The sequence below is a fragment of the Capsella rubella genome, unplaced genomic scaffold, assembly GCF_000375325.1.
Source record: "Capsella rubella cultivar Monte Gargano unplaced genomic scaffold, Caprub1_0 scaffold_1, whole genome shotgun sequence".
In the NCBI taxonomy this organism is placed as follows: domain Eukaryota; kingdom Viridiplantae; phylum Streptophyta; class Magnoliopsida; order Brassicales; family Brassicaceae; genus Capsella; species Capsella rubella.
Genome location: NW_006238923.1, coordinates 5367112 through 5388350, shown reverse-complemented (window position 1 = coordinate 5388350; position 21239 = coordinate 5367112). Strand labels below are relative to the sequence as shown.

The following is a 21239-nucleotide window of genomic DNA, read 5'->3' as shown; positions in this document are numbered from 1 at the left end:
ATTTTGGCATGTCTTTCAACTTGGGCTCAATAAGAAACCAATTTGAAAAATTGCAAACCTTTTCTGATATTTGACCAAGTTGCATATCTGAAAGACTAAATTTTTAATTATTTTTTGACAATGATACAAATTTCTTGTCAAAATTTCGATTAGATTCACTATCCACTCAATTAGAGTTGAAGATTATGTTCGTTTTATTTCCTCTACATACTCTTAAAAGGCAAAACCCTCAGACACATATTAAGGTCATTCAAAACCAACTACGAATCTATGTGGGATCAGCAGATGATGTTTTCATTCGACCAAAAAAAGAAGCTAATGATGCTTTCATTTCTCTTCTCCCGTTTTCTCATTGATACGCAGGCTTTCAGCTTTACGCACAACCTCCTCTGCTACAAGCTTCACGTGACCGCTCGGATTGCTCTCCTCATGGTTCACCGAACCCACCACCCATATTCTTACTGTCCCATCTTCTGAGCCTGACGTGTATGACTCCCCTCCTGGCGCATACCTCACGCAGTGCACTGGCCCATGGTGACCCTTGTTGCACCCTGCATTCACGGCTTTGACTTTAAAAGATACATACAGATTCCTATTAACGAATCCCCATTAATCACTCTAGAAACGTACCAATCTCTTCACCAGTCTGGAAATCAAACCTATGCACCCACATATCTTCTCCTCCAGCAATGAAAGAGTTGCCGAGTTTTGGTTCCAAGGATGCCGATTCAACATTGCAAGGCATGTCATAGCTCTTCAGCAATCCAAAACTAGGATAGAAGGAGATAAGCTCTAGCATAAAGGGGGCAAAGAAAAACAATAAAACTGTAACAGAGGCTGCATTATATACATCTGAAACTTACCTATTGGCATCCCAAAATTTAACACTAGATCCATCAGCTGTAGTTATATATCGCCCATCCTGACTTACTTCAGCACTAGTAACTGGGAACTTTGTTTCTAATGTTTGAACAATCTTGTCACTTCTTATGTCCCATAACCTACAGAGGGCATATGACAAAAGGACAATTAAACCAGGAATACTAAAGGACTGAGTCGAAACTCAGGAATGATATGGTTGCATACCTAATGTCACCGGTATCTGTGCAAGAGCTTAAGATAGTTTTATCACTATGAAGCCATTCGACAGTTCTGATTGAACCAGGGGAATTTCCAATTTCTTTTGGCGGTGCGTCTGGCCGATTCAAATCGAATATCCGAATAATTTTCTCCATGCCACCAGTGAGTAAAAGGTGAGTGTCCTAGAATGTAATTAGTTGTGCATCAGACCACAGTAGAAACACAAATTACACCAACATTGAATCTTACATCCCACCATTGTATATCGGAAACTTGGCAATGTGATCAAAACAGTATTTGTTGGAAAAGAAACTGAGTATACCTCTGAGAAGGCACATGCACGGACAATGTGCTTGTGTTCAAAGGAGTGCAATTCATCTCCTGTCAATGCATTCCATAATTTCCTGAAATGTGTTATAGTTACAAAGACACAGTCTCAGTATCAGTCTCAGGGAATTAATATCAGTTAACCTATTTGTTCTGGAAACATAACCTCCCATAACTATAAGCTTAAAGCATCAAGAAGAAGAACATACGCAGTGAAATCTGCAGAAGCTGAGGCAGCACGCAGAGCATTCTTATCAAGGCTGCAACTCCAAACTGCTCCTTTATGTCCTTCAAAAGTCCCAATCCAGTCACCAGTCTCCCCATTCCTCAGCATCGGATTCGAATCTGAATATCCAAAAGTCAGAAGACGACGCAGCTAGAGTTACAAAAATGTAGGAACTCATCATCCTAATTTCTCCATTAGATCAGCCAAAATAATCAAAACAGACGATAAATTAAAAGAAAGAGGCAGCCAGATCAATTGTTCAAAGCACATTCGCAATGCAAATCATAAATGCATGATCCAAAATAGGCACAGTTCCGTGTAAAGGTCATAGTCAGATATTCAAATACAAATCGATCGAGACTGAATCGTTCGTATGAAAGATTATACCTTTGCTGGCGCTGATAAGGAAGAACCCATCAGGGGTCACCGGACTATAAGCCACATCGACGACGGGACGAGAATGCCCGTGGCATACTAACGGAGCACCCATCTTCTCTTTGTCTATTCACTAACAAACCATAAAGAACAAAATCTAATCAGTGAGACGATTTGCTCGCCTAGACGATCAATTTCTCCGCTTAAAGCTAAAAATATCCAAAATTGAAAGCATACCAGATTATAATGAATCGTTTTCGATTCGCGAGAAGATCGCGTTACAGGACCAATCTGAGTGGTTTGATCGGTACGAATGTGTGACTATGACCTGCCAGAGAGATCCTCTTGAAGAGGATCTTACACTTATCAAAAAAATTTAGAAAATTTGGGAACGAGAAAAGTGAGAGAAGAATGAATGATAAAAGGAGAAATTCCTTTTTCAATTTTTGGGGAATTTTGGGTTTGTTTTTTCTACGGCCTAAACGCAGAGAAGAACTCGCGGAGACGACGATGGTAGTTACGCTCTGAAATCAGAAACAAAGAAACCTTTCGATTTTTGCGTAAAGGTCTTATATTTAGTATTATTTATGATATGCCCCCATAACTTTAAACTTATTACTTAACCAGGAGGGATTTAACTATAGTTGTTCAAATCCCCCACCCCCCGTAGTAAATATCATAATGTTGGCCAGTCACTCTTCGTTTACGTGAACGTGTGAGGCTTGAAGAGTTTTTTATTTGAGAACTCCATCAACCTAACCATAATTTTATTAATTTTTTTACATAATTTGGTGAAACTGATATTTCTTTTTTAAACTTTTTTTTTTTTGTCGACTCTTTTTTAAACTATTTTAAGATTGACAAAGTACACGAGTTGTATCTTTTCGAAAAATATACAGTCGCTGATGAAAGAAAGTAATATTCATATATTCGGATAACGTTTAAAATATGATTATGATGTATCTGTGTTTGACTCAACTTTACACCATTAGTATAAAATAATAGTCGAAACTCAATGGTACGGCGTTTAGAATCTCGAGTCCTTATCAAAGCTAGATTTAATTTGTATTTTTTTTCTTTTCACATTTGTAGTATGATTTAGATCTACGTACCACCCATGTGCATGTAAATAAATCATACCACTTAATTATCTCATTATTCAATTAATCTTATATGTCGTTCCTGATAACACCCGACACTAGTATATATCGTTTCTCTATTGTGTACCACATTTAGTTTATAGAATGGTAAATTTTATAATTATTAGGATCTTAGAATTTTGATAAAACATATATATAGTGGTAATTCAAAACATGATGAGTTGTATATACACACGCAATATGACACGATCGAAGATTCTGGCACAATAAGGGCAAATCCCACGGGCATGCAAGTGCCACATGCGTGGAGTGAGTGATGCATATATATACATAACATAATGATAGAGAGAGATCATTATTTGATCACGTCAGCAGTGAATTTTGGCATAAGTAACCATAATAAAACGTGCGTGCATGCTCATTTCTACACATGATAAACATCTCTAGCTATACCCGCTCCAAGTACACAGAAATAATTACATTCTCCTACAAACTTATCACATACTATACATGTTGTATGTAGCATTTGAACAGAGAAGAACAGAGAGGAGTGTTAAGGTGTCAAGATCATACAGATGTCAGAATCCACCCACTCGTTTACTTACACGTGGATATAGGCCCAACAAAAAAACGTGTATAAATGGGCCCTGACTCTCTCTACCGTTGTTGCCTCGTCGTACTCTTTGACTTATCTCTCTCTCTCTCTCATTCGTTACCTAAACCCTTATAAATCGCTTCACACAGTTAAAATACTTCGACAGTTCGACTCCGGTGGTGTAATATTAATTATATATGTATTCTCGTTTTCTCTTTGGCCGCCGGTATTTTTGCTCCTCCCCTCGACTCCACCAGATTCTGTGTTATTGCATGTTGATAACCCCTTTGTCTTGTTTTTATTTTATTTTTATGTGAGATGTGAAGGAATTTGCAACTTCTAATGTCGATGTATAATCATTGTTTTGAAGATGAAAAAGTGGTAGATTCAATTTTACGACCGGTAATTTTAACTTAATGGAGTAGATTGAAAAAGTTTGATTCTTTTTTGTTTTGTTTTGGGTGCATTTGCAATTTCAAACCTCACTTTTATGAGAGAAGAGACGAGGAGACTTTTTACATCTTAATTTGTCATAGAAAGAAAATTTTCATCACTTTGGCTTGTTTTATGCGTTTGTGATGTTTCTCTAATTTAGTTTGGCACGCTGCGTTTTCCTTTTCTTATAAAATGCTTGTAAAATTGACATCGCTTCAAAAGTTTAAACAACTATGAGGTTTCTTCTTTAATAGTTTATGGAAAAAGACTGGAATCTTCACAATTTTAGAAAAATATATATATTAATAATTACTACAATATCATGAATATTGATTTTTTTTCTTTTATTTAATGTCTATAATGCGTGATTTAAATGCCATTGCTTATATATAGACTGTTCGTCCTCCTTATTTTTCTTGTGGTGATATTTTAGGTCATAAAAAGAGTGTCCCAACTCCCAAAAGGCTAAAAGCCTGAACAGAGCGACGACGAGCTCCCGAGTCTTTCAGAGTGGATTCAAAAATTATGGATGAAGGAAGAGTGGATACCAAGAGGCTCTTCCGAGGTATCGTAGCAGATCTTAGAGGAAGAGCCTTGTGTTACAAGCAAGACTGGGTCGCTGGTCTCCGTTCTGGTTTCGGGTACTTCAAATCTTGTTTCCTCTCTTATTTATATTGCTTTTGGCACCAAAAAGGTACAAACCTGTGACTTTTTGGGTGATTTTGCAGGATTTTAGCACCGACCACTTATATTTTCTTCGCCTCTGCGCTTCCGGTTATAGCCTTCGGCGAGCAGCTCAGCCGTGACACAGGTCTATTTTCTTTTATCTCTCTCAAAGTTTTCATCTTCCAGTTTTTGTGTTCACGTTTATTTGGTGGAACGAAAGTCTTCAAGTTGCACACGGTTGGTCTTTTATGGGGAGGGGTTTTAACTTTTTGCATCTTATAGAAGGAGCGTTGAGCACAGTAGAAACATTAGCATCAACAGCGTTATGTGGAGTGATACACTCAATATTGGGAGGACAACCATTGTTGATACTTGGAGTTGCAGAACCAACTGTCTTAATGTACGTTTACTTGTACAACTTCGCTATAGGAAGACCAGAATTGGGAAAACAACTCTACTTAGCTTGGGCTGCTTGGTAATCTACTCCAAAATACTCTTCTCTTATACTTTTTTTAATGTAAAGTTATGTCTTTTTTTTTATATAGAGTGTTGTGTTGGGTGTTACATTGAAGGGTTTGTGTGTGGACGGCTCTGTTACTGTTCCTAATGGCGATGCTCAATGCGGCTGATATCATTAACCGGTTTACGAGGATAGCTGGTGAGCTGTTTGGTATGTTGATATCCGTTCTCTTCATCCAACAAGCCATTAAGGTATAAAGTCCAAAAACAGCTCAAACAGCTCTGAATTGTGATGATGACAAGTCAAAGATATTTATATACTTGTTTCAAATGAAATTGGCAGGGAATGGTGAGTGAATTTGGGATGCCAAAAGATGAAGACTCAAAACTTGAAAAGTATCATTTTGAGTGGCTCTATGCAAACGGACTTCTCGGTATCATTTTCACTTTTGGTCTTCTCTACACCGCTTTGAAGAGCAGGAAAGCAAGATCTTGGCGATACGGAACTGGTAAGAGAGATTTATCTTGCCATGCTCTGGTGTTTATTACTGTGTAACATAATTAGTTGGCGTTAATGTTCTGGTTTCTTCTTAAAGGATGGTGGAGAAGCTTCATCGCTGACTATGGAGTTCCTTTGATGGTTGTGGTTTGGACAGCATTGTCTTTCAGTACGCCATCAAAGCTCCCTTCTGGTGTCCCGAGAAGACTCTTTAGTCCTCTTCCATGGGACTCTGCTTCTTTATCACATTGGACTGTCATCAAGGTTACAACACAAACTCACTACATTTTAAGATCTTAGATTCCATCATATGAGCCTCTTTTAAAGTTATAATACCTGGTTCTGGTATGTGCAGGACATGGGGAAAGTCTCTCCGGGTTACATATTCGCGGCATTTATACCGGCATTGATGATCGCAGGGCTCTACTTCTTTGACCACAGTGTTGCCTCGCAGCTCGCACAGCAGAAGGAGTTCAACCTCAAGAACCCTTCTGCGTACCATTACGACATTCTCTTGTTGGGTTTCATGGTATAATCATTCAAACTCCTTTTCTCAAACTCACCTTTACTACATTTAATATCTGGTTAAAATCTTGAATCTGTGTTGTCCAGACGTTGATCTGTGGATTGCTCGGTCTGCCTCCTTCCAATGGAGTGCTCCCTCAATCTCCCATGCATACGAAAAGCCTTGCAGTTCTCAAACGACAGGTATTTAGTCAATACACATAGTTAATCAACACTCAATATTAAGCTGGTCTTAATGAATCTGTTTGATATCAGTTGATCCGGAGGAAGATGGTAAAGACAGCCAAAGAAAGCATCAAGAAGAGAGAAACTTCATCCCAAGTGTACGAGAGTATGCAAGAAGTCTTCATAGAAATGGACAAAAGCCCACTTGTAAGTTGTAGACTCTTAATCTAATATGTTCCAATACAAAGAAATATCAAGATTCAGAATCATAAGCTTTTGCTTTTAAATACAGACTCAGACAAACCCAACAGTGATTATTGAGCTGCAAGATTTGAAAGAAGCAGTAATGAAGTGCAACGAGGAAAAAGGAGAGAGGAACGAGGATAGTGGTTTCGATCCAGAGAAGCACCTTGATGCTTACTTGCCTGTTCGAGTCAACGAGCAGAGAGTGAGCAACCTGTTGCAGTCGCTACTTGTGGCAGGTGCAGTTTTGGCAATGCCAGCCATTAAGCGCATACCCACTTCACTTCTATGGGGATATTTCGCTTACATGGCCAATGATAGCCTCCCGGGGAATCAATTTTTTGAACGTACAATGCTACTTTTTGTCCCAACAAGCCGGAGATTCAAGTATGTGTTTCTGAAAATGCTCTGTTTTTTTTTAATTGTATAGTATTCAGAGTTCTTACAAAGAGCCATAACTGTTGTTGTCAGGGTCTTGGAAGGAGACCACGCGTCGTTTGTGGAGAAAGTTCCATACAAGTCAATGGCTGCCTTCACATTGTTGCAGATATTCTACTTTGGGATTTGCTACGGAGTGACGTGGATTCCCGTGGCTGGAATCATGTTCCCGGTTCCTTTCTTCCTCTTAATAGCTATCAGACAGTACATTCTCCCGAAGCTCTTTAACCCGGCCCATCTCCGAGAACTCGATGCTGCTGAGTACGAGGAAATCCCCGGTACTCCTAGAAACCCTCTCGAACTGTCTTTCCGGGTGAGTGTCTGTGTCTGTCCATATCCATATATAAATATCTACATTATTGAGGGATTTTGACCTGAAACTGTATTCTTGTCGTTTAAGACATCCACAATGTCTTTGAATGTTTTGGATTAATGCCGAGTTAACCTTGTTTTACAGTCGAATGACTCTAAGAGTGGCGTACAAGAGGGCGATGCCGAGATTTTAGATGAGTTAACGACGAGCAGAGGCGAGCTCAAAGTCCGCACTGTCAGTCTTAATGAAGACAACGGCAACCAGGTTTTGTTATAGATTCTTGAAATGAATCTTAACTTTGTAAAAGATAACTCACATACTCATGAGTGGTGTTAAAAACCTGCACATTTACCCCTAAGGAGATATAGCAAAAGCAGGGGACGAGGACATGAATACTTCAAGTGAGTGAGTGATTTTTTAACAAAAAGAACCAAAGATTATTCTTCCAAGGGATGACCATGATCATGAATCATCATCATACGCAAAACTATATAGATGTAGAACACGGATTACACATGTGTGTGTTTTTTTTTTTGTTCTTTTAAACAGAGATGATGTGTGTTTGTCAAAATAGTCTTCTTAGCAATGAAAATAAAAAAAGCATTATTAATACAGAGAGAATGTTATGGTCCTTGCGTATATGTGAATGTGAACTTCCAAGAAAATGTAGAACAAAGTCTATTCGAGCTGCTTCATTGTGATCCTCTTATTATTCTCTTTATGAATCAATCAGTAGACTTATGGTATCAACTTCTTTAAGTTTTGTGTGGAAGAAAAGAAAAGCACAACTTGTGTTGTATAGAAAGAATGTTGGGTTTCTAACAAATTTTGAGCATACTATATTTGAGTTATTTGAACACTATAGTTATGTAAATGATGAAACATTAAGTACAAAGGATCCGTGGCGCAATGGTAGCGCGTCTGACTCCAGATCAGAAGGTTGCGTGTTCGATTCACGTCGGGTTCAAATCTTCCGAACTATGATCCTTCAATTTTTGCACCTAAAGATTTCAAAATTCCAATTATGCCCATTGTTTTACGCCTTTCCCATGTATAGTAGGCTATATAAAGCACCGCCAAACGAGGATGGTATTTTGGTAATTAAAACTAGGGATTTAAATCAAAAATCAATTGAAAAGAGAGATTTTGTAGAAGCCCTTGTTAAACCCTAACGCCGTAACCTTCGCCTCCGGCTAATCTATACTCCTCCGCCTTCTCATTTTTCTCCAGACTTAAGGTGAGGATCCCAACGCCATGAACTACCACTTACAGAACCTTCTTGGTGCCCCTTACAGAGGTGGGAACGCCGTCGTCACTCAGAATACTCAGCTAATTTCGCCGGTCGGTAATCGAGTCTCCGTCACCGACCTTAACAAGCACCATACTGTTACTATTCCGGTCTGTACCTCTACCAACATATGTCGCATCGCTGCCTCACCTGACGGCACTTTCCTACTCGCCGTCGATGAAAAGGATCGATGTCTTTTCATCAACTTGCCTCGACGGATGATTCTTCATAGAATAACTTTTACGGGAAAAGTCGGTGCCCTGAAGTTTAGCCCTGATGGTAAGTTTTTCGCTGTTGGAGTAGGTAAGTTGGTTCAGATATGGCGCTCGCCTGGTTTCAGGCGAGCTGTGTTCGCCTTTGAGCTGGTTAGGACTTTTGCTAATTCTGATGATAAAGTTGTTTCCTTGGAGTGGAGCTTGGATTCTGATTATTTGCTCGTTGGCTCAAAGGATTTAGCAGCTAGGTTGTTTTGTGTTAGAAAGTTGAAGGGTGTCTTGAATAAGCCCTTTTTGTTTCTGGGTCATAGAGATTCTGTTGTGGGTTGCTTCTTTGGTGTTGATAGAATGACTAACAAGGTCAACAGGGCTTTCACCATTGCACGGGACGGTTACATTTTTAGTTGGGGCTATACTGGAAAGGATGTCAAAATGAATGAATCAGAAGGTGGCCACTCTGAGCCACCGTCACCTGATACTCCAGAGAGGGCTGATGAGGTGATGGTGGAAAATGGCGCTGGCATTGGTGGTACTGATCTTAAAAAACGAAAAGAGTATGACGGTAAAGATCGTGATTCAGATGAAGAAGGAGCAGATGATGAAGAGTATATGCACAGAGGGAAATGGGCTTTGTTGAGGAAGGATGGGTTTAATCAGGGATCAGCAAAGGTGACAGCTTGTGACTATCATCAGGGGCTCGATATGGTTGTGGTGGGGTTCTCAAATGGTGTTTTTGGGCTTTATCAGATGCCAGATTTCATCTGTATCCACCTGCTGTCTATTTCGAGGGAGAAGCTAACAACAGCTGTCTTTAATGAGCGTGGTAATTGGCTCACCTTTGGTTGCGCCAAACTCGGGCAACTGTTAGTTTGGGAGTGGCGATCTGAAAGCTATATACTGAAGCAACAAGGACACTATTTTGATGTCAACTGTGTAACTTACTCGCCCGATTCACAATTCCTGGCAACTGGTGCTGATGATAACAAAGTCAAGGTATTAAAACCTCGAAGACCTAACGGTTTTGATTTTATACCATTTTCATCTGTTTCTGAATTTAACCAGCCCATGTTTTGCAATGTCGCATATTTCAGGTGTGGAACGTTATGTCAGGATCATGTTTCATCACTTTCACCGAGCATACTAACGCAGTGACTGCTCTTCATTTTATGGCTGACAACCACTCCCTCTTAAGTGCATCTCTGGACGGCACTGTTCGTGCTTGGGATTTTAAAAGATACAAAAATTACAAGACATACACAACCCCTACACCGCGGCAGTTTGTTTCCTTAACAGCAGACCCTAGTGGTGATGTCGTCTGTGCTGGGACTCTAGATTCATTTGAGGTATTTCAACTTAGGCGGTTTGGCCTGCTGGATCCAGTCACATACTCAGAAATACTGGATTACAGTTTTTGTTTTGGTGAGGTGAATCATTTATACTTGCCTATGTGCAGATTTTTGTATGGTCCAAGAAGACTGGGCAAATAAAAGATATCCTGAGTGGGCATGAGGCTCCTGTTCATGGTTTGATGTTTTCACCCTTAACGGTAAACATACTGCAATAGTCTCATGTTTCGAAACAATCTTGTGAATACCAGCTACTGAGATAAAACGTATTGGATTTATCTATACTTCTGGCTTATGGTGTTATAACTTCCATGCCTTATCTAGTTCAAATATTTCTTTTCATGCAGCAAATTTTAGCTTCATCCTCCTGGGACAATACGGTTCGGTTATGGGATGTGTTTGCTAGCAAAGGCACTGTGGAGACATTTCAACACAACCACGATGTTCTAACTGTTGCCTTCCGTCCTGATGGGAAGCAATTAGCCTCCAGTACGCTAGATGGGCAGATTCATTTCTGGGACACCATTGAAGGTGTGTTGATGTACACTATAGAGGGGCGGAGAGATATTGCTGGAGGTCGGGTCATGACTGACCGTCGATCGGCAGCTAATTCAAGTTCTGGAAAGTGCTTTACAACATTGTGCTATTCTGCTGATGGAGGCTATATTCTAGCTGCAGGAACTAGCAGATATATTTGCATGTATGACATTTCAGATCAGGTTAGCTCTTCTTGGAGTTCAGCTTTTCGTATCCTAAAAAGTTTGATACTGATTTTGAATAGCTCGTGTTTTTACTGTAAATTTACTTAGTCAGAGTGTCTGGAATATTCCCTTTCAGGTTCTTCTGAAAAGGTTTCAGATATCCCATAATCTGTCGTTAGATGGTGTTCTTGACTTTTTGAACTCCAAGAAGATGACAGACGCAGGACCGATGGATCTGATTGATGATGACAACAGCGATGAAGAAGATGGCATTGATAAACAGTCTCGGGGGAATTTGGGTTACGATCTGCCTGGATCGAGGCCTAACCGTGGCAGGCCTATCATCCGGACAAAAAGCCTCAGTATTGCCCCAACTGGGAGAAGCTTTGCAGCTGCAACAACAGAAGGGGTTCTTATCTATTCCATCGATGAATCCTTCATCTTTGATCCAACCGATCTTGACATAGACGTTACTCCAGAGGTGAGCCTTTGTAAATATCACTGGTGGTCGCTGCTGTTCTGATTATTGGTTTGAAAAGCAAAGCTAATGTGTTGTTTCACTGTTTGTGTAGGCTATTGAGGCTGCCATAAAGGAGGGTGAAGTGAGCATAGCACTTGCTCTGAGTATGCGTTTGAACGAAGACAGCCTCATCAAAAAATGCATCTTTGCTGTATCCCCTGCAGACATAAAAGCTGTTGCAATCTCTGTTCGCCAGAAATACTTAGAAAGGCTTATGGAAGCTTTAGTGGGTCTACTTGAGAACTGTCCTCATCTGGAGTTCATTCTTCACTGGTGTCAGGTAACATGCTCTTTTCCTTCTGTTTTTTTAGTTAATCTTTGCTCAAGTGCTCTGAACCTGATCAAAGTTTATGTTGTCTATTTATGTGCAGGAAATTTGTAAGGCACACGGAAGTTCCATTCAGCGAAACTACAGAAGTTTATTACCTGCACTAAGATCGTTGCAAAAGGCAGTCACCAGAGCCCACCAAGATCTTGCAGATATGTGTTCATCCAATGAGTACACGCTTCGTTATTTGTGTTCTGTTCCAAACACTCATTGATTATGTTTTCTGCTCTATGTAACATCTGAAATTTTCATCTTCCTTTTCGGGGTAACAATTTTAAAGTTTTGATGTGTTTCAAATGTGAAAAAGCGAAATGGAGCTAAAATGTTAGACAAATTCCTGCATAGTTTGTGAAGAATGCGAGTTTCAATAATAACAAATTTGAAGAATATGAGTAATTTGATTTAACAGAAACTTTTGAAGAATGCAAGTTCCAATCATAACAAATTTGAAGAATATGAATAATTTGATTAACAGAAAATTTTGAAGAGGCAAAAGATGAGCCCAAGCTATGGATACTTCATTAACAGAAGAATCTAAAACTACAAACAATATAAATTTATGCCTAGAACAAGAAATGATGTCGCTATTAAAGATTACATTATGGAAAAAAATCGAGAGACATCAAAACTTTTGACGAATTCAGCATACGCTCAGCACTTGAATCTTCACGGTGTCCATCTAGGATACATGGGCGCATGAAACTCCAGTCGGGGTATGTGAGCTGGGTGATTGTCAGGACTTGCTTGGCTCCTCCCACGGCTCTCAATGGTTGCACCAAGGAGCAGATTATGCATGAAGGCATCAAAGTTGAGATCAATCATTGGATGGCGATATGGAAGCTGATGGAGAGAGCTGGCCAACAATCTCTGTTCTGCATCCCATCTCTGACGAGCATTGACCAATTCAATGTATTCCGCCTCTCTCTCCAATTGCTCCCACATGTGCTGCTCCCAAGGGTCCAACTTAGGTGGTGTAAAACCCGGATGCTCAGTTTTCAAGTGATTTTTCAGCTGTGCATAGGTTCCAGAGAAAGCACACTTGTCGACAGTACAACACCTCGGTCTAGCATTCATGAATCTCCGAGCACACGTAGACTTCACTGTCCCCTGAACCTCTCCTCTGCAGTATGGACAGTTTAGAGTCTTGCCACTGCAACGGCTTGTGGTGTTGTTTCTGCGGTACTGCTTGAAACAGTTGGAATGACGGGCGCTAGTGTCACACATGTAAGCACGACACCCTTTGGAGAAGGAGGAGCACTGCAAGAGGACAGCATTGTGAGGCGGCTCCATACAGATGACACACCTCACATCCTCCCATTCACTCACACTCTCTAACTCAACAGGTGACTCGACTTCTTTCTGTTTCTTGTTTCTACAAGAGCGAAGCGGGTAAGGTGAAACCCTATGCGTGTTGCTTGAAACAGGCATTTTACGTCTTTCCTTGTGCATCTCACACACTGAAAGCAAAAGCAATAGAAAGAGTGTTAACAGCCTACTGCAATCAAGATGTGTCAGTAGAGAAGCCATAAAACATGGATTTTCAGTTTCTTCTACGATTGAATAGAAAGCGCAAAGATCACACATACACAGTTCTGTAGAAGCAAAGCCTAGGACTCAACAATCCATTACATTGGAGTATATAAAACAGCCAAAAGCAAATTCAACAAAAGAAATCAAGGAGACAAGAAAAGGAAGAGCTCAAATAAGTTATACGGTGGTATTCGAACATGAACTCAATGCCACTGATGATTACATTCTCAACAACAGAATGTAGAGCATGATGAAATAGACTCAAAAACGAATAGGACGATTCAATTATTGATTGGTCAAATGGGATGAAACTATTCACTTATCGCAAACAGTTCTAGACTCCTCAAATCCTTTTTCTCATCAAATGAATAAACATCATCAGATTTCAAACAAAAGAGAATATCAAAACAGATCAATTCGATTTGCAATTCTATAAAAGAAAAATTCACCCAGAAAATTCAAACGCGAAAATTGACGACCAGGAAAATTCTGATCACATCAAAAGAAAAACGGAAAACGACAGAACATAAACAGGATCGAGAGACCAGACCGGAGGGAATCTATCAATCAAGCAATCAATCGTCAATAAGAGAAACAAAGAAGGGAAAAAGAAACGGAAGCTATTGTTATACCTTTGGCCGGAGAAAGATTAAAAAAAGAGGCTTCTTTGAGAGAAAGAGAGAGAGAGAAAGAGAGGTTCGCTCCTCGTAAAGAGTTTCGTATGAAACGGTGAAGATGAAAAAAAAGAAAAGAAAAGAGTTGGATGCGCGTGCGTGAATGTGAGATTGTCCGGGTGGTCTTTTGTTTTTATAGGCGTCGAGACAGAGAGAGAGAGAGAGAGGGATGTGGGATGTGTCTTTTCAGACATGACAAAAGTACCCTTCCTTCTTTGTAATTGTGTAAGTCCACCCCCCTCTCCCTCTCTCTCTCTCTCCTCTCTGCTTTCGTCCTCCTTTTGCCCTATTTAACCACATTTGTCTTTTTGACTTTCTTTGCCTTTCCCCTTTTTTTTTTTTTTCTTTTTTTTCCTTTTAAACGGCTTTCAAAAGTTTTTTTTTGATTTTTTTCCCACAACATACATACATGTCACACGAAAAAAAAGAAATAATCCATAACATTTTTTTTTGAACAAATCCTTAACATATTATTTAGAAATACATTACTCATATTTTGTTTCTGTTTACCTCTTAACTAAATACTAACATATACTTTTATATATTAAAAAGATTCATAAAAGTTATGTGGTATCTTCTCATATAAAAAAATTAAATATGCATATATTTATCTTTAACAAGGATTATTTACAAGTACCTTTATATGTCAATATATAAATTTAAATACAGATGATAAGATCATATAGTCTTAACGTTAACTTTTGGCTTTTAAAAGTATTTGTCATTTATATTAATTATATATTGACCAAAAAAATTTATTTTATCATTTGAAACTTCTTAAAAACTAGTTATGTTATTGCTTATGTCCCAAAATATGCTTCTCTATTCTCTGTATGTATCTAAAGAACATAAAATTTATCTTTCTTAATAATGTGGGGTGAAAGGAAGAAAATATATAATCTATTTAGCTGTCATATCTGTATATATATGTATAAACTTTTTTTTTTGGGGGGGAAAAAGAAGATATGTATATACATATTGTCTTTTTCGCATGTATCATATATGTATAGACATGCTACTAATCAATCTAGTACATTTGAAAGGTGTGTAGTAGATAAAAACATATACACATAGGTGCAAAATACATTTCTAGTAAAGAAAATAAAGATACCACACAATCCAAATCCTAGATGTTGCCAGTTGCCACTAATATGCAAGGGCAACCGTGTCAGTATCAAACGACAGAGCTTCCAAACTATTTTTTATCCCATACAAATACTTTTTCCTCATAGTTTTTTTCTTGAGGAGGAGGATAAGTCTTATTTATTTATTTTTGATAAAAATGTGAAAGAAAAATGTGTATATATTGGAACAGATGACTGCGAAAAACTCAGCCCAACAACTATTGGGTTAAGTCGGCCCAACAGTTCAAAAGCGTTTCAGTTCACCCAATTTGACCCGACCCGTAGCTTTTTAGTTGTGTGAACTGTGTGAAGTTGTTGCGGCTAGAAAGAAGAAGAAGAACCCTAACTAAACCCACGTCGGCCTCTCTTTCTCTCTCTCTCTCCTTCTCCCACCGATCGCCGACGATGGCCAAGGACAAACTCAAGCATCTTCTCTCCTCCGATGGTGGAGGTTCTTAGTTCACTCTATCCCCTTTTTGTTTGCCAATTTCTCAATTTTTGTGCCTATAGCTCATTAACATGGTGAAACAGGTGAAATCGCTGATACTTCTTCCCGCGAGAAGAAGCATAAGAAGAAGAACAGGAAGCGAGCTGAACCTGAACCTGAATTACCCTCTACGCGCGATTCTGGTAAATTTACAACTTCCCTTTAAGGTTAAATGTGTTGAGGATAAGAGTCCAGTTATAGAGGTTTTTCATGAATTAGTTGGCCAATGTTATATTATAAGTGGTTCCTATTTGATTGATATATAGGTCTTGATGAAGATAGAGATGGAGTGTTAGTAGATGATACACATAATGAGCCAACCATAGGTGATAAACTTGAGAGTCTTGACTTATTAAGCGGCGACAAGCTTATCAGTGAGACTTCTGCTCCCAGTGATGATAAGCCTCCTACTGCTGCCTCTGTTAACGTTCTTCTCAGACAAGCATTGCATGCTGATGATCGATCTCTTCTACTAGACTGCTTGTACAACCGAGATGAGCAGGTTCACTTGCTATTTCTTTACCTTTTGATCTTTTTATGTTTACTTTCTTCATTTTACTAATTTTTCAAGCTCTCTATGCATTACAGGTTATTGCTAATTCTGTTGCTAAGTTGAATTCAGCTGAGGTACTCAAGCTTCTAAATTCCCTTCTACCAATACTACAATCAAGGTAAGAGTTGATGATGTACATATTTTTCCTGGGTGTATGGTTTGTCTGTTTGCTGAAGCTGGTATTCAAGTTGTGATTTATTTACTTTGTTACAGGGGTGCAATTTTGGCTTGTACTCTTCCGTGGATAAAGAGTCTGTTACTTACTCATTCTAGTGGAATTATGTCCCAAGAGTCATCGTTGCTCGCATTAAACACTATGTATCAGGTTAGGAACTGCTTTTCTTATTGTATGGCTGTGCTTGCTGTGCCGGATCTGTCAGAGATACAGATCAGAAAGTCACTATGGATGCTTCATTGATATGTATATTTTGGTCGTGTATGCAGCTCATCGAGTCACGAGTTTCAACTATTCATACTGCCGTAGAGGTTTCAAGTGGCTTGGACTTGGTATGTATTGTCTTACCATGAAATGTGGAAGAATTTGATTTCAATCTTTAGCCTAGGGGTAGCAGTAGATCCCATAAATCACTTAGGGGGATAAAAACACGCAATGGAAGTCCTGAGATCTTGCTTTACATGGATAACACAGACTTGTGGATCGTATTGTATGTTATTGATTTGTCATTGATTGTGTTAATCGTAGATTGTGGACGACTTGGATGAAGAAGAAGAAGATGAAGGTCCTGTTATCTATGAGGACAAGGACAGTGATGAAGAAGAAGGAGAAGGAATAGAAGAAGCAATGGAGACAGATGAAGAGGCAGACGACTCAGCTGATGAAGCAGCTGATGGTGTGAATGATTTTGAAGGATTTGACGACATGAGCGATTGAGAAAGCTCCTAAAAACGGCAAAAGTTTTGATTTGTGTGATGAGGCTGATTGAGTGATTGTTAGATGCGAAAGAGTACGGCTAAATGGTACAATCTCTGTTCAAGAAGTCTCGGCACCAACTCTGTAATACGTAATGATTATATCGATATGGACGAGACTTAATGTGAAAGAGTTTATTATTATTTTCTGAAAACGAAAAAGCTGACAAGAATAACTTAACGAACGTAGAAGTAAAAATGGTAAGAAGATGAAAAAGTCAAGAAGGCTGAGAAAATGATGGATCATACAGCATAAAAAGCTCTCCTTGAAAAATGGAACACCATTGAATAGAGAAGAAAAATGCGACGCATTCACATAGATATGATTATAAAGGCATATATTGGTTGAGAGAAGTTAGAAACGAGTAAGACATGGCGAGCGGACAGAATGAAGAATTCAGTGTGAGGGCCGGCCAAATCGTGGGCCAAGCTCATGTCAGTGTTTTTGTTCAATTTCTCTTCTACTTGTACCTTTTGTGATCATATTTAAATTCTGCTATTATTACCAAAAAAAAGTGTAAAGTGAAGAAATGATGTTTGGTATCAGGTGAAGAAGGATGATTGCAACAACTCTTCTCAAGCGTCAAGCTTTCTCCAGCAGGTTAACTAACACATCAACTCTGCATGTTGTTTGTATTTTCGGGATTATTGTTCCATTTTTTTTTTCTTAAGAAATTTGATTTGATGATCAATCAGAAAGGGGAGGCAGTGAAGAACATGGCGCAAGAAGCATCAGAGGCAGTGAAGAACAAATTGGGAATGAACAGTGACAACAACAACAACAATGAGTATAAGAACAAGAACCCTTTGGACAACAAAAACCCTAACAAGACAACCAGTCCAAGCATGCCTGGTCATCCTCCTTCTGATATCTAACCTTTCACAAAAGCCATATTTTTATTCCATTAATAAATGTTTGTAATAATAAGGGATATCACACCATGGATCCTAGCCAACACATGTGCAAACTTTTTTTGGCTTTAGACATGTTCACACTTGTATTAACCAATACATGTTGAGACTTTGGTATTGCAAACACTGGTTTACACTTGGTAGTGCCACCCTATCCGAGCTATATATCCTTTCAATTATATACAAAACACACAACACGCACAAAATGGATCAACACACCTTGCGAGTGAGCTATTTAAGAGCATCGATTCTCTGCCCATTTGATGGCAGACCTTGCAAGTGCATCCATTGGATCAACACACTTCTTTAGCAGAGGATCGTCCCCTGGCAAGAGGTCACGCATCTCATCTGATCCGAGCACCACCAAGTTTACCGCCTGCACCAGCAGTACCTGCAACGCTATTCTTAGAAGGTTCCGTGCTCCTTCCATGTCTTCTCTCTTCATTGCTTCCAAGGCCGGGATCACTGTGTGCTCCATTGTAGCCTTGTCTGGAAGCACCACCTCAAATCCCTGTTCATTTCCACAATCACAGAGTCACTTCACACAATGGAAACTACTAGCCCTATAAGAAAGTATCTTAATTCTTAGATAAATTATAAATATGTTGTTCCAGTGGACTCAATAGAATACTGACATTGCTTTGGAGTTTCTCCTGGTAGAACCCTGCGGATAACGTGGCGCTACTTGCCATCACACCTACACGCAGACGATTCCCAGCTTCAAGGGGTTTCATTTTCGCCTCTTGCAGCTCTTTAGCAATGCATTCACCCATGTGAAGCAGGGGAATTGAACTCCCTTCACAAACCTCTTCATACCATATATGTGCAATATTACAGGGTATTACAATTAACTTAGCTCCACAACTCTCAAGATATCTCCTCTTATTCCTTAGATTTTCCACAATCAGCTTTGGATCGACCGCAGTACTCTCTGCTCTATGGTAAAGAGAAGGATACGAGTTTTCCTCGTATAAGAGAAGCTCCTTGTTGAGTGCAGGATCCGAGCAAAGCACAAAAGGTAACGAGCTTATACCATTTCTTGAGCTCCAATCTGCGAGTTTCTTCACAAATTTCAGAGTGGAATCAGTTGAAACGCCTCCAATAATCCCCACTGTGTTGGCCTGCCTAAACAAAGAATCTGAGGAAAGACTTTTTATACTGTTTCTCGAATCTTCACTTAGACAAAAACCTTTCTTAGGCTTGGGAAGATTATTGCTTTCGTCCATATGCAAGAGAACTGAAGACGGTGGCATGGCAAGGATACGACTCAGTCTTACCGTACACGAAATCCGACTAGAGTAGCATACATGAGCTAAGCCATGAGATGGGTTGGTGAAAAATTGAAGATACATCACCAAGCTTCTGTCTGACAAATGTTTTCTGATAGTTAGTACTCCAAAGACTCCTTTGACAAAACCACCAAAAGTTTCCAACTTGTTCCCTCACCAAGCTGAATCTAACTTCAAACTCAAATTCCAAAACTTGACATCAAAGCTGTAAATCCAGCGCAGAATTAATAAAGGAAAAAGAAAAAAGGAACCCCCTTCTAGGTAACATCAACTCCGCTTTATACAGCTCCAAGCTGAATGGACTCAAACTCCACCTGTATACCTGAGCTCCCTAAACCAGCCAAGATATCTGGCAAACAGAAGAACGAGTACCTCTCCTTAATAAGACAGAAGCTAACATCTAGCTAAATCTAGAACCTTTATACAGAAGATTCTCTTGAAAACCAAGTCTTTGTAAGCTATTGGGCAAGATGACTGGTTGCCCTTATGTCTTCAGATGGCAGAAACAAAAAGGAAACAGTCTAAAAGAACAGGTGGGGCATCAAAATGGAAGAACAACGGCCTCAATCAACCCAATATTTTTGTCAGTTCTATCAAAGAAAACAATCCTAAGAAAACTGGACCAGTAGTGGTCGCATCAAGTTGAAGTGAGGAATCTTCGCCTCAGATAAATAATCATATTGCCATAGGATTCAGATTCACCATCAGGCAGTAAAGAAGATGGAAAAACCACAGAGTAAGGCGTTAGATTCAAGAAGAGGTGTCTCTGTCTGGTTCTTTTTCCGTTTCTTGTGATATTTTATATATTTCCTGCAACATGTGGGTTGTCTCTGTTAGGTGGATTCCTTTGCTTTCTTGTCAGCTACTGAATCTCACATGGTCTATCAGCCATCAAAGGGTCCAGTCGAATTTTATAATCCTCCAGAAACTAGCCAGAAACTAGTGTTTTTTTGAAGAGATCTGCAACAGGTGTTGATCTTCTGATGGACACAAAATGCAGAAACAGCTTAGATAGTACAATTGAAGTTTCTTTGTTCACTCGTACAATTACAAGCATAGTCTTTCAAGACCACCACACAAACAAGTTCCACCAAACCACACAAGAAAAGGGAAATTATTTTTAGTGAAGAAGAGAAGAGTAGAGCATGAAGCACATATTCAAATGGAACACACATCAAAAATTTAGATTTTGAAATGTAAAATGCGATATACGTATACCCTACAAACAAATGTCAGCCTATACATTTTAAGAACTTTTCCATTGCAGAAATAAAAATTACACCATTCTACATTCACGAAATGGCAAATCCAGATAATGTTTTTTACCTGGAATGAGGGATCTAGGAAGCTAATCATCGAGAAGAGACTCTTCCTTTGAAGAAACCGCTGTTTTTTTCTCTACAAGCAAATCCAAAAAACACCATTGTTCTTATAAACTTCTCCTTTGTCCCACATCGGTTACTTGACTAAAACATGTCCTACTTTATATTTGAAGTTAAATCAGTTACCGTACGTCGAGCTCAGTAACGAGGGCTTGTGACCTGAGTGGGGACAGTAAAGTTGGTGGAACACTGGCTCGGTCCACGGGTCGGATCTGTTGTGGCATTGTTTCGAGCTGCCCAGTCCAAGCGGTGAGTGATCCGTGTGTGTTGAGCGAAGGCTTGGCTCAGGCGGTTCCTGCAGTTGGAGGGCAATGCGTGAGGCTGGTTTCACAGAGCAGCGACTACCTCCCGCTCTCGGCAGTGGACGGATCACAGCTCGACGCCACTCTGGTTCACCATGGCCTGCTGGCTCGTTCTCAGTTGAACCACCAATTTTTTTTTTAACTTTTTCTAATAATAAATATAAAAAAAATGTACGCTGGGCTTTTTGAGTTTTGGTATGGGCGTGAAAGTG

At 39.5% G+C, this 21239-nt stretch overlaps 7 protein-coding genes and 1 non-coding gene across 9 annotated transcripts; 5 read left to right on the top strand and 3 right to left on the bottom strand.

Annotated features, from left to right (window-relative positions):
* Window positions 1–84: 84 nt before the first annotated feature.
* LOC17898427 (serine-threonine kinase receptor-associated protein) lies at window positions 85–2521 on the bottom strand. The gene is made up of 8 exons (XM_006305251.2): window positions 2246–2521; window positions 2021–2141; window positions 1617–1752; window positions 1403–1484; window positions 1087–1262; window positions 864–1001; window positions 631–770; window positions 85–551 (listed from the first exon to the last, which is right to left on the bottom strand). The coding sequence occupies exons 2-8, from the start codon at window positions 2121–2123 to the stop codon at window positions 328–330; spliced, it is 999 nt and encodes a 332-aa protein (XP_006305313.1). The 5' UTR covers window positions 2124–2141; window positions 2246–2521; the 3' UTR covers window positions 85–327.
* A 1353-nt stretch (window positions 2522–3874) lies between these two features.
* On the top strand, window positions 3875–8058 carry LOC17899922 (boron transporter 4). The gene is made up of 13 exons (XM_023790042.1): window positions 3875–3929; window positions 4572–4779; window positions 4867–4949; window positions 5087–5279; window positions 5377–5515; window positions 5607–5772; window positions 5860–6026; window positions 6118–6291; window positions 6375–6470; window positions 6543–6659; window positions 6745–7082; window positions 7167–7446; window positions 7591–8058. The coding sequence occupies exons 2-13, from the start codon at window positions 4664–4666 to the stop codon at window positions 7720–7722; spliced, it is 2001 nt and encodes a 666-aa protein (XP_023645810.1). The 5' UTR covers window positions 3875–3929; window positions 4572–4663; the 3' UTR covers window positions 7723–8058.
* Window positions 8059–8341: 283 nt separating this feature from the next.
* On the top strand, window positions 8342–8413 carry TRNAW-CCA. The gene has a single exon. It is a non-coding gene; the product is annotated as a tRNA-Trp (tRNA).
* Window positions 8414–8602: 189 nt separating this feature from the next.
* Window positions 8603–12231, top strand: LOC17899672 (periodic tryptophan protein 2). Its single transcript, XM_006306669.2, has 7 exons — window positions 8603–9942; window positions 10041–10292; window positions 10403–10495; window positions 10643–11014; window positions 11133–11477; window positions 11569–11796; window positions 11888–12231. Exons 1-7 carry the CDS (start codon window positions 8701–8703, stop codon window positions 12056–12058), a joined length of 2703 nt encoding a protein of 900 aa, XP_006306731.1. The 5' UTR covers window positions 8603–8700; the 3' UTR covers window positions 12059–12231.
* A 110-nt stretch (window positions 12232–12341) lies between these two features.
* LOC17898460 lies at window positions 12342–14168 on the bottom strand. The gene is made up of 2 exons (XM_006303221.2): window positions 14007–14168; window positions 12342–13301 (listed from the first exon to the last, which is right to left on the bottom strand). The coding sequence occupies exon 2, from the start codon at window positions 13291–13293 to the stop codon at window positions 12511–12513; it is 783 nt and encodes a 260-aa protein (XP_006303283.1). The 5' UTR covers window positions 13294–13301; window positions 14007–14168; the 3' UTR covers window positions 12342–12510.
* A 1313-nt stretch (window positions 14169–15481) lies between these two features.
* On the top strand, window positions 15482–17288 carry LOC17900657 (WD repeat-containing protein 43). Its single transcript, XM_006303983.2, has 7 exons — window positions 15482–15623; window positions 15704–15802; window positions 15926–16161; window positions 16248–16330; window positions 16426–16537; window positions 16657–16719; window positions 16916–17288. The coding sequence occupies exons 1-7, from the start codon at window positions 15578–15580 to the stop codon at window positions 17102–17104; spliced, it is 828 nt and encodes a 275-aa protein (XP_006304045.2). The 5' UTR covers window positions 15482–15577; the 3' UTR covers window positions 17105–17288.
* Window positions 17289–17429: 141 nt separating this feature from the next.
* Window positions 17430–18131, top strand: LOC17897836 (late embryogenesis abundant protein 1). Its single transcript, XM_006304909.2, has 3 exons — window positions 17430–17577; window positions 17690–17743; window positions 17839–18131. The coding sequence occupies exons 1-3, from the start codon at window positions 17515–17517 to the stop codon at window positions 18016–18018; spliced, it is 297 nt and encodes a 98-aa protein (XP_006304971.1). The 5' UTR covers window positions 17430–17514; the 3' UTR covers window positions 18019–18131.
* Window positions 18021–21215, bottom strand: LOC17897473 (probable amino-acid racemase). Of its 2 annotated transcripts, XM_023790037.1 has the most exons (3): window positions 20670–21215; window positions 18690–20323; window positions 18021–18565 (listed from the first exon to the last, which is right to left on the bottom strand). In XM_023790037.1, exons 2-3 carry the CDS (start codon window positions 19404–19406, stop codon window positions 18290–18292), a joined length of 993 nt encoding a protein of 330 aa, XP_023645805.1. In that variant the 5' UTR covers window positions 19407–20323; window positions 20670–21215; the 3' UTR covers window positions 18021–18289. The 2 variants fall into 2 exon arrangements, with proteins under 2 accessions (XP_023645805.1, XP_006305327.1); XM_006305265.2 differs by lacking the exon at window positions 20670–21215 and having other exon boundaries at window positions 18690–20436.
* Between the last annotated feature and the right edge of the window lie 24 nt (window positions 21216–21239).